The sequence below is a fragment of the Bos grunniens genome, chromosome 3 (assembly GCF_055505025.1).
Source record: "Bos grunniens cultivar Pamir isolate PY7600 chromosome 3, Bosgru_T2T1.0, whole genome shotgun sequence".
Lineage (NCBI taxonomy): Eukaryota > Metazoa > Chordata > Mammalia > Artiodactyla > Bovidae > Bos > Bos grunniens.
The window spans coordinates 87207408-87219473 of record NC_141167.1 but is presented as its reverse complement, the minus strand read 5'-3'; the positions used below and the strand labels follow the sequence as shown (position 1 = coordinate 87219473).

General features: G+C 45.9%; 1 protein-coding gene and 1 long non-coding RNA gene across 4 annotated transcripts in view; one reads left to right on the top strand and one right to left on the bottom strand.

Moving 5' to 3' along the window:
• Nucleotides 1–2671: 2671 nt before the first annotated feature.
• On the top strand, nucleotides 2672–6369 carry LOC147375975 (uncharacterized). 2 transcript variants are annotated; one of them, XR_015160606.1, is made up of 3 exons: nucleotides 2672–2828; nucleotides 5278–5376; nucleotides 6071–6369. It is a non-coding gene; the product is annotated as an uncharacterized LOC147375975 (long non-coding RNA). The 2 variants fall into 2 exon arrangements; XR_015160607.1 differs by lacking the exon at nucleotides 2672–2828 and adding an exon at nucleotides 2832–2928.
• Nucleotides 6370–9766: 3397 nt separating this feature from the next.
• ELAPOR1 (endosome-lysosome associated apoptosis and autophagy regulator 1) overlaps nucleotides 9767–12066 on the bottom strand; it is a 75030-nt gene continuing 72730 nt past the window's right edge. For both annotated transcript variants that reach the window (XM_086391588.1, XM_086391587.1), the window contains 2 exons: nucleotides 11575–11740; nucleotides 9767–10458 (listed from right to left, as the gene is read on the bottom strand). In XM_086391588.1, coding sequence (XP_086247714.1) covers nucleotides 10390–10458; nucleotides 11575–11740 — 235 coding nt within the window. In that variant the 3' untranslated portion in view covers nucleotides 9767–10389. The remainder of the gene's footprint in view (nucleotides 10459–11574; nucleotides 11741–12066) is intronic.

Below are 12066 nucleotides of genomic sequence, written 5' to 3'. Positions count from 1 at the left end.
CAGAAATGAGTGCCTGTTTCCTCCTCGTATTAAAGGACATATCTAAGACAAGGCCTGTCAGTATAATCACTGGCTTGGAAGCTGGGGCCTCCAGTAGATTCCAGTTTCCACCTTACAAGCTTCTAAGACTTACAAGTCCTAAGACTGGACCCTCTCTCTGAACCTCTACTCTTTTCTCCATCTTGAGTCAAGAGAGTGGCAACATGTTTTAATCCCCAGATTACTTCAATTCAAAATTCCTCCTCTCCTGCATGAGTTAGGATACCTTTCTTAATCTGATTATTGAGTAAACCAAACTGTCTCTTTTGCAACCCTTCAGATCTTGGGGTAGGAGGAGTGGGATTGAAGTCTTTCAGAGAGACACTTGAAGAGACTTTTTCAAGGGGAAAATAGGAGATTTGAAGGCAGTTTAAGATATTGAAGTCATGTCTTGCATTTATGTGAAAATTTCTAGAACAAAGATTTCATCATATTTTAATTTTATAACATTCAGGCCTTTACAGTGAAGTATTCTGGTTGCTGATTGGAGCCAAAGTTATCCAAAAATCTCCCTGATAACAAGAGCTTTATTTGAAGGGTTTGGGAATGGGCATACTCTTCCCTGGACTTCCCAGGTGGCGCTAGTGGTAAAGAACCCGCCTGCCAAGGGTCTGGACTATACCCGGAGGAGGGTATGGCAACTCACTTCAGTATTCTTGCCTGGAGAATCCCATGGGCAGAGGAGCCTTGCAGGCTACAGTCCATAGGATCTCAAAGAGTCAGACATGACTGAAGACAGCACAAACGCACACATACTTTTCCACATCCTTCCCACTTTACCAAGAGTTGAGAGTCCCACCCTCAGTGCCCCAAAGCTAACTGTGCTAAGACCTTGGTCTTATGCCATTTGCTTGTGCACCTGTCATGAGGGTATGGCATTGCTGTTCTGCTGCTGCTGCTGCTAAGTCACTTCAGTCGTGTCCGACTCTGTGTGACCCCATAGACGGCAGCCTGCCAGGCTCCCCCATCCCTGGGATTCTCCAGGCAAGAACACTGGATTGGGTTGCCATTTCCTTCTCCAATGCGTGAAAGTGAAAAGTGAAAGTGAAGTTGTTCAGTCGTGTCCAACTCTTAGCAACCCCATGGACTTCAGCCTGCTGTTCTACTCCCCAGCAAAGCTCTGCCAAGCCAACTCTGAGGTGTAGGACATGGCTAATACCAGTGGTGGAGCTGACTAGTAGAGACTCAGGGGGAGACTTAGAGAAACGCATTGTCTGGGTTTGGCCCCCTAGGTTCTGCATACCGAGGATGTTAGATTTAAAACCAGTGTAAAGGAAGTGTTGGAGCTACAGTCATTGAAGAAAGTGTGTAAGAGGACTGTCCTCAAAGTGTTGGGTTCCCTGAAATCTTCTGAGGGCAAGTGTTTGATGGGAGCTGACTGCTTTCCTTTCAGTGAAGGCAGTGCCAAAGTGTATTGTTTGCTAAGTTTCAAAACAGTGATGGGTGTTCCTGAGGCTTCAGGGGCCCAGGCTGAGGGGAGGAAAGTCACTGAGCTAACACTTTAAGGAGGTCATCAAACTAATTGGAAGGATGGCCTTAAAATTCTGATCTCTCCGAATTTCCTTAGGAATTTTCACCTTTAGTTTTATTGTTAGATTACAGACATCTAAAGTGGAAGGATGAGGAACAGTATGCCTATTCCCAAATCCTTACAGACATCCCGCTTTAAAATGCTCACGCTACCTGGTAAGTGTAATAAATTAATAGGATATTTCATTTATCAGAATCACAGGATTTTTAGAGTTGGAGGTGACTTTATTTACTAGCCTAGTCATAATCTTTTCATCCTCTTGTCCCCCATGTTTTGAAATATTTTTGTCTAACATGATTTTTAAAAAATGATTCATTTTCCCTTGATAATCAGCCATGTATGGCTGCCAATTAGAATTTTCTTATTAGCAGGGAATACCTATGTTATTACACTGAATAGTTCCTGTCAGAAGCTAACACATATCAACATAAATACTTTTGTTATGGAGTGATGGTGTGAAGCCATACCATTTTCAAATGGACTGATTTCTATTAGACTTTAATACTGAGAATAGTTCTTGGGTGCTGCATCTGAGGACTCCAGCGTTCAAGGAACCCCTTCTGGAAAAGAGTTACCCCAAATCCTTTACTTTTTGTATGAAGGAACTGAGGCCCAGGGAAGTTAAGTAATGGAACCAAAGCCTGATTACTGGTAAGTATCTTGCTTGTGTGTTAAGTATCTTGCAGTCGTGTCCAACTCTTTGCAACCCCATGGACTATAGCCCGCCAGGCTCCTCTGTCCATGGAATTCTTCAGACAAGAATACTGGAGTGGGTTGCCATTTCCTTCTCCAGGGGATCTTCCTGACCCAGGTATCGAACCCGGGTCTCGTGCATTGCAGGCAGATGCTTTACCATCTGAGCTACTAGAGAAGCCTGATAAGTATCTAAGATAGTCCAATGTTTGGGCTTGTCCCTTTGTTAGCATTCCTTAGCAGAAAACAGGGCCTTGAGGAATCTGGCTAAAAAAAAAATATGTGACTTTATCTTATACGGCAGAAACCACTGGATATTTACATCTTTATCTCCACAGGACCTAGCACAGCATCTTACACTCAAATGCTCAGTCGCTTCAGTTGTGTCTGACTCTTTGTGCTCGCCAGGCTCCTCTGTTCATGGGGATTCTTCAGGCAAGAATACTGGAATTGGTTGCCATGCTCTCCTCCAGGGGATCTTCCCAACCCAGGTATCGAGTTTCCTGCATTGGCAGATGGATTCTTTACAACTAGCGCCACCTGGGAAGCCCCACACCTTACACTGGTGGGTACTTACTAAATCCCTGTTGAGTGAATGAGTTGTAGGGAGTAGAGTGAGGGGTTAGAAGCTTGTTACAGGTTCGGTTCAGGAAACAGAATCCTAGGTGAGATAGTACCATGGGGGTCCTGGGCAGCTTGTGGGCAGCCCAGGGGGAACAAGTACCTGCAGGGAAGGAGCTGGAAAGAGGGTGGGCACCCAGGCAGAGATGCCATCCGTGGTTTTCACCAGTTCAGAGCTGGCTAATGTGGGAGGGCTCTCCTGGACCTTGCCTTAGCACCTCCTTGCTCTTCTGTTGCTCTTTTGGGTTTGGAGTAGAGCTCAGGATTTGATAAGCAAGCCCTGTCCTCTCATTCCTCTGGTGGAAGGAAGACTTCAATGCCTACCTGTTGGCTTCAGGAGATGTTCAAACAGAGCTTGCGAAGCCTTTCTTGATCTGCCCCCTACCAACTTCTCCAATATGGTCCCTCTTTCTCTCTTAGCATTTCCCCCTTAAGCTCTGCATCCTGAGCTCTTTGTGGCTCCCCTTCCTGGCCTTGAACCTTTGTGTGAGTTCCTTCTGCCTTGAACTCTCATTTCCCGCTCCTGTTCTCCAAACTGGCTAATTCCTCCTTCCTCCTGGAATCTTTCTCTGCTACTCTCACCTCTCCCCTCAGATTGGTTCAGCACCCTTCTAGGCTCTCATTGTCCAGAAACCTTGATCATATTGTTTCAGCAGGAACTGACAGCACCACCTCCAGTTCTACTGCCCACTCCCTCCTGTTAGACCCACAGTAACAGGAAGTTATTGATATTTCTCCCAGCAATCTTGATTCCAGCTTGTGCTTCTTCCAGCCCAGCGTTTCTCATGATGTACTCTGCATCAGATCAGATCAGATCAGTCGCTCAGTCGTATCCGACTCTTTGCGACCCCATGAATCGCAGCACGCCAGGCCTCCCTATCCATCACCAACTCCCGGAGTTCACTCAGACTCACGTCCATTGAGTCAGAGATGCCATCCAGCCATCTCATCCTCTGTCATCCCCTTCTCCTCTTGCCCTCAATCCCTCCCAGCATCAGAGTCTTTTCCAGTGAGTCAACTCTTCGCATGAGGTGGCCAGAGTACTGGAGTTTCAGCTTCAGCATCATTCCTTCTGAAGAAATCCCAGGGCTGATCTCCTTCAGAATGGACTGGTTGGATCTCCTTGCAGTCCAAGGGACTCTCAAGAGTCTTCTCCAACACCACAGTTTCAAAAGCATCAATTCTTCGGTGCTCAGCCCTCTTCACAGTCCAACTTTCACATCCATACATGACCACAGGAAAAACCATAGCCTTGACTAGATGGACCTTTGTTGGCAAAGTAATGTTTCTGCTTTTGAATATGCTATCTAGGTTGGTCATAACTTTCCTTCCAAGGAATAAGCATCTTTTAATTTCATGGCTCCAATCACCATCTGCAGTGATTTTGGAGCCCCCCAAAATAAAGTCTGACACTGTTTCCACTGTTTCCCCATCTATTTCCCATGAAGTGATGGGACCGGATGCCATGATCTTCGTTTTCTGAATGTTGAGCTTTAAGCCAACTTTTTCACTCTCCACTTTCACTTTCATCAAGAGGCTTTTCAGTTCCTCTTCACTTTCTGCCATAAGGGTGGTGTCATCTGCATATCTGAGGTTATTGATATTTCTCCCGGCAATCTTGATTCCAGCTTGTGTTTCTTCCAGTCCAGCATTTCTCATGATGTACTCTGCGTAGAAGTTAAATAAGCAGGGTGACAATATACAGCCTTGACGTATTCCTTTTCCTATTTGGAACCAGTCTGTTGTTCCATGTCCAGTTCTAACTGTTGCTTCCTGACCTGCATAGAGGCTTCTCAAGAGGCAGGTCATGTGGTCTGGTATTCCCCTCTTTCATAATTTTCTACTGAACTGAACAGGAAGTTGCTGTTGCTGTACTTGTGCAACAAGGAGGAACCATTTAAAAATGGTCAGGGAGGGCTGCCTGGACATGCAGAACTTTGACCCTGCCTCTCCCTCTGTTCAAATTGGAGCGAGGTGTCAATTCTCCCATCACTCTGAATCATATCTGTGCTCAGTCACTCAGTCATGTCTCACTCTTTGAGACCCCATGGACTGTAGCCTGCCGGGCTCCTCTATCATGGGATTTTCTAGGCAACAATACTGGATACGGTTGCCATTTCCTCCTCCAGGGGATCTTCCCGACCCAGGGATCAAACCCACGTCTCTTGCGTCTCTTTCATTTGCAGGCAGATTCTTTATCATTGCACCACCTGGGAAGCCCCTGTATCAAATTGAGAAAGCCTCAATTTCTCTGTTTCTCCAATACCCATTGTGGCTCTGTGGTTCTTAATTAAATGTCTTCTTTAAGTATTAGTCCAAGTCCTTAGTATCTTCTTGCCTGGTTACCTGACAATGTGTTTCACTTCACACATTCACCCCTTCCACTCTTCCAGTCCCAGTTTCAAGCTTGGCCATGTCTGCTGCTTATTTGATGCCCTGGGACAAGTACAATATATGGCTGAACTCATGTCAGTGAACTGCAGCACCCCCAGGTAATTATTCATTCACTCTTGGAGCCCCAGTGTATGAGCCAGGGAGGATTTCACAGTGGAGTGACTTTGAAAACTGGATGGGGGTCTATCAGGTGAAAAGGAAAGCAAAAGCAGAGGCATACGTTAAGGCAGGGAAGTATGACAGAGCTTATGACTGAGGAACAGTGAAAAGTTCAGTGTGGTTAGAGAGGCATATGTCCAGGCAGGGAGGTATGACAGAGCTTGTAACTGAGGAACAGTGAAAAGTTCAATATGGTTAGAGTGTATGGTGTGGAATAGGTGGTGCTAGTGGTAAAGAACTTGCCTGCTGTTACAAGAGATGTAAGAGACTGTAGGTTGGATCCCTGGGTTGGGAAGATCCCCTGGAGCAGGGCATGGCAACCCATTCCAATATTCTTGCCTAGAGAATCCCATGGACAGAGGAGCCCGGCAGGCTATAGTCCATAGGGTCACAAAGAGTCAGACACGACTGAAGGGACTTAGCACAAGCACACACAGAGTATAAGTGTGTGCAGTTAGGGACCATGTATACCATATTACTAAATCTGTTCCTCACCTATTGTAGTGGGGCTAATACCTACCTCTAGGCCTGTTCTGAGAACCAGGTGGGCAATGTTATGAAAGAACTTAGTTCAGGCTTGATATGTAGACATGTCTAATTAACGCGAGTTTCCTTTCCTATTTTCCTTCTTAGTTTAGATTTTGGACTTCCCTGGTGATTCAGTGGTTAAGAATTTCCCTGCCAATGCAGGGGACATGGGTTCAATCCCCGGTCCAGGAAGAGTCCACATGCCACAGAGCAACTAAGGCTGTGAGCCACGATGACTGAGCCCATGCGCCCTAGAGCCCGTGCTCTGCAACGAGAGAAGCCACTGCAGTAAGAAGCCTGAGTACGCCAAATGGAGAGTAGTCCCTGCTCCCTGCAACTAGAGAAGGCCTGCACGAATCAGTGAAGACCCAGTACAGCCAAAAATAAATACAGTTTAAGACTTTAGATATTATTCTATAAGCAGGGGTAATATTTAAAATATTTAAATATTTAGGGAATTCCCTGGCAATCCAGTAGTTAAGACTTCCTTACTCTCACTGCCGGAGAAGGCGATGGCACCCCACTCCAGTACTCTTGCCTGGAAAATCCCATGGACACGGGGAGCCTGGTAGGCTGCAGTCCATGGGGTCACTAAGAGTCAGACATGACTGAGCGACTTCACTTTCACTTTTCACTTTCATGCATTGGAGAAGGAAATGGCAACCCACTCCAGTGTTCTTGCCTGGAGAATCCCAGGGAAGGGGGAGCCTGGTAGGCTGCCGTCCATGGGGTCACACGGAGTCGGATACGATTGAAGTGACTTAGCAGCAGCAGCGCTCTCACTGCCAATGGCCTGGGTCTGATTCCTGATTGGGGAACTAAGATCCCACAGGCTGCATGGTATAGCAAAATTTAATTAACTAGTTGGCCACCTGTATAACCCAGGTTTCTCTGGTAGCTCAGTGGTAAAGAATCCACCTTTACCGGAAACCAGGGTTTGATCCCTGGGTCAGGAAGATCCCCTGCAGTAGGAAATGGCAACCCACTCCTGTATTCTTGCCTGGAAAATCCCATGGACAGAGGAGCCTGTAGGGCTACACTGTCCATGGGGTCACAAAGAGTCAGGCACAACTTAGTGACTAAACAATAACAACACCCAGGTACCACCCAGTCCAAACAAATGTGGGTCACAACCAAGCAGCTGAGGGAATTCTTTGTAGGGACTAAGTGCCCTCAACTGGAGTAAAGGAAAGCACGGAAGCAGGAAAATCCAGCTGCACTGGGAAACGGTGGGTCCTTGATGTCCTCTAGGATTTTATCCACATCTAGTCCATGATAATCAATACCATACCCAAATAAGCTAATTTCACCTGTCTTTGTAGGCTCGTGGTTACGTGGCTGGCCTCAGTGCCACCCACGAGAAAACTGAAGCGGAGGGGAATGGAACTGACGTGCTCGGTGTTTTACATGTCCTCTTTTCCAATCCTCACCCAGTCTTGGGAGGTCAGGCATCATCAGGGGCGTTTTACTATTGTGGAGACTGAGGCTCTGATGGATGGCTGATTCCTCAGCAGGTGGTGAGATGCTTGTGGCAGAGGTCCCTCTTGCTCCTAAGTGTGCTCTCTTCTCTGCCACTCTGGGGTTCCAGAGTCCTCCTCTTCAGCTTAAGTTTTAAGGGCATTTACCATTTCTCACTCACTCATCCAGCCATCAAACCTGTCTAAGAAAAACAACTGAAAGGTATATTTTTATTTCACAAAAAAAGTGTGACACGCGATACCCATCCCCTAACAAACTACAAACTCTTGGAATACAGAGTAAAAAGGAGATCCGATCAGTCTTGATGAGATAAAAATTTGGTTTCACAAAGTTGAAAAATCCATTACAAACTCTCTGTTGTATAAATATAGTCTGTCTTATCTTCAATGCAGAGTGAGACAAAAAAAAAAAAAGTTTTGTTGGCATAAGAAATCCCCTGGTCCTTGAATACACCAGTCTTCATTTGTACTCTCAGCCAAATACAGGTGACATCTACATGATAAGAGTTACATGTGTATTCTTGGACTCTAGGTAACTAAAAGGGATTTAATATTTTATCTCCTGAGCCCACTCTCCCTCCCCTAAAAGCTTGTGCAAAACACTATAGTCTTAGTTTACTAAAGATTTTTCCCATATAAAATAACACGTGTGTGTTCTAAATTTGACTATGGTAATAGGTGTACAATTCTGTAAGTATACTAAAATCTGTTGAATTGTATGTTTTAAATGAGTGAATTGCATGGAATTTGAATTATACCTCAATAGAGCTATTTAAAAATATCTATCATTTCTAAGTTGCTAGGGGAGCAACAGATGACCATTATAGCATATCTCAGAAGTTCCTGGCAGGATGCAGGGAATATTTGCAGAAATCAGTACACTAAGGGATATAGAAAGGAGATCTTTGAAGTATTATGATTAAGTCAGTGGAGTTTGAGGTTGCTCTAGGATCACTCGGTTTCAAGATGTCAGAATAAAGAAATCAACGGGGTAGGTATTTTTTTCTGATTGATTCTAGCACAGTCTGTGTACCTTCTGTGGCCTTTGTCACAAAATAGTTATTTGGTGGAAAAGCAGATGCCCGGGGCATTGTTGAGTCTATGGAAAATTTTAGGCTGGCACTCAGAAGCTGACTATCTGCCTCCATTGAGAGAAATTCCACCATGGCCACAGGTTCTGAGAGCCTGAGTCCCACAAGAGGAGGAAGAAATTAGATACCAAAGAAAAGCTTCTAGATTTATTGAATCAAAGGGACTGCCTGCCTTCAGTGATGCTGTTTCTGGCCAGAAGTCACAGCAGGGTTCCAGTTCTCGAAGACCCTTCTATAAGACCATTGCCAGGGCAGCAGGGGTGGATCATTATGCAGCATTTACAAGTGTCATCTCCAAACTTGACCTACCAGCTGGTCGCCAAATGGCCATTTGAGAAAGGAGACAAACCATGGGCAACTGGGCCCTTGAACCAGGACGTCATTCTAGCCAAATAGCGAGCGGAGGAGAATTGCCATTGGTTGAAAGAAAAAGAGAACTGAAACTCTTGCTCTGCTTTTACCATTCTAGTTAAAGTTCATCACTTACACTTGTTGTGAAAGTCCAGAAAAAGGGCAAAGAGGCCATTCACTTTACTCAACTTTAAGAACAAGCCTTACTCAACTTTAAGAACAGTGCTAGCAGAAGGTGGGGCCAGAAGTCATTTTCGTTTTTTAGCAGAAGCAGGGAAAGACAGGGGCTTGAAAGTGCGAGGGTTCCCAGTTTGGCGAACACCTTGTCTAACTCCCCCGTGTTTCCTCCTAGAAAACTGGTCTGGATCTACTTACTGCTGGGGCACAGGCTAGAAGTCCATGCCTTCTTGGCCAGCCTACAGGTTGTTTATTCTGTGGCCGAGCAGATGAACTAAGCTTAGAAGCAGGCACCATGGCCGCCTCAGGTCCAGCCTGTTGTGGGCTGGTTTTCCAGTGTGGCCCCATTAAAACCTTGACCTGCTTGTGTTCTTTCAAAATATAATATGCGTGTTCCCTAATATGGTCCAAGCCTTTAGGTATGGGGTACTCAAGGATGAGGAATTTTCCTCACTGGCAATGTTTTGTCATTTTTAGGTAAAAGCAAATAGAGAATAAAGCTAGAACATCTGGGGTTGGGGCTTACCTGGTTCCCTTTAGTGTCATAGGGAGATGGTGGGAGGTTTAAAAAAAAAAACCAAAAAGACGATGCTAGGGGGAGAAGAGATCCATCAGGGCTTTGGGCATTTTCTTGACAAACTTTTTCCTTTGGCTCCAGTGAGAACAGTTATAGCTTACTCAAGAAAAGGGAATGAAGTACCCAGTTTAAAAAACAAAATAAAACCTTCCTTTATTGCCTCTTTGTGCTTGTCAAGCCTCTTCTTACCCAGGGCTTACTCATCTGGCCCCAGCCTGTCCATTATACCAGTTGGAGCCAGTTATCCAGGAGAGACGAATCCAGGCAACCAGGAAGATGATCCATCAGGGGATGCCAATACCCTCCTCACCCAGCCTCTCTCCCAGAGAGATCATGAGCTGAGGGCAATGATCAGGGGAAACTCCTGGCTGCTTCTGCCCTGAAATAAGAGGACAGGAGGAGTCGTTTCTATACTTAAAAAGAGAGAAATACTTTTGTTCCAGAGCAATAAGAAATATGAGCAGATGAAGCTATGGCTCTGAGGGCTGGTCCATTTTGGGAAACAAGATGCAAGCAAGGGAGTGATATATAAACAAAGTATGGGTATATTTGGCAGGTTTGAGGCAAGCAGAAAGGAAGGTTTGGGTACTCTATAAAAAAACAAAGATCTGGAATTCAAACTTCTTCTGATAAGGCCACAACGAAGAGATTTCCAGCAGTGGGTGTTGCAGGAAGGTGGCACCCACATTGCCACAGGCTTGCAAGGTAATGTGTCCAGGTAAGGAGGCAGGTGAGGCAGGGCAGTGTCCCTCACAGGTCCATGTCTGGGCCTCCTGAGGATGTCTTCAGTGGCACCGAGTCAAACCCATCAGGAGTCCTCTGAAAGAGAGATGGTGACAGGAGCTGGCTGCTGCACATGGGCAAGTTTGGGGAACAAAGGAGAGAAATGGAAGAGAGGTGACAGAAAGAACCCTCCTGAAATTTCTGCTTTCAGTGGCTTCGTGGAAACACGGACATAAGATGGCCTCTATTCTTCTTGCTCCCTTCAGTCAGTCAGAGGATGAGAAATATCTTTAAACCCCTTGCTTTGCATCTTTGTCAAACTCTAGAAGTTCCAGAAAGACCTAAGTGTCCCAGGGTAAACTGTTCTCCTATTGGTTAAACAAAAAGCATTTAGGGTCTAAGGAGGCCAAGGGAGTCACCCTGCAAGGTCAGCACAAAGGGAATGAGATTTGGCCAAGTAAACACCTACCCATCTTCCTTTCCTTTTCTGTTGCCCCCTCCCCACCCAGGTTAGATAAATTGGTCAGGGCAGCAGTGAACTGTGGGTGCTGGCAGAATGGGGCTGCAGAGGGCCCTGGCCCTGGAGGAATCACTCGAATGCTCTCTGCTTGCCCCAGGCCCAGCGACAGTGTGGTCTGTCTTATGTTTATGAGCTTCAGACTCATTCACCCACCCACCCAGAGTCAGCTCTCCCAGTTCAGAACTGTTCAAGAGTGAACAACTTAGATGAAGCTGTGACTCAGCCCCCAAAGGACAGGGGCCTGACATCCAGGGGACAGCACCCTCCACTGGCCAAAGGAGAGCCTCACTTCTACTGGAAGTTGATCCTAGAGGTCATCCCTTCCCCTCTCTCCAAAATACAAAAAGGGTTTTGGTTTATTGTTTTGTGTTTTGGGAACGAGGTTGATTCTGAACCACATGGGTGGTTCAGTACTCCTTCTGGAAGTTAAAAGGCCCAAACAGCCCATCCACTGGAGTGCATGTTGGCAGACAAGGAGCCTTGTGCAGAGCAGTCCTGGGCCTCAGGGGAAAAAGCATTTGTGTGAAAATACAGAAGACAGAAGCCAGGATTCTCAAGGCGGGAGGATAGAAGAGAATGGAGGGTAGGGAGCAGAACAGTGGTCCCTAAACAGTCGGGGGTCTCAGTGTCCTAGGACTCATGTCTTCTCCTGGCCTCCAGGGTGACCTCAGCGCACTGGCCATCATCCCTACCTTGGAGGTAAATGATTTGATCTTCCCAAAGAGTGACTTTTTGCTGGTAAAGATGAGGTCATCCTCCACGTCCTCGCCTTCCATGATGGCACAGCTGTCAGCGGCTGGTAGGTCACAGTCCTTGAGGGTAGCATTCATCACCAGCTTGGAGTACTTGTACTCTAGCCTATGAAACAAGGGAATGGGGAAGACAAGACACCAAACTGTAATAAAAGGAAAAGGAGAAAGGTTGGGCTAAAAGGAGATATTCCCTTACCATGGGTGATGGAACTGAAACGTAGCAAAATGGTGTTAGGCCAGGGATTTGGCTAGGGAATCTGATTCCCAAGTCAAGGATCTTTTCTCTTAAATCTAGGTGTTTCTATGATCTCAAAGCTGAACAGAAATCATGAAACTGTAAAACCATTTTTACCATTAATAATAGCAAATTAATAATTCTTTTTGCATTTCTTTTGACATCTAACAGCTTTTCATAGACTGCCATGTGGTACC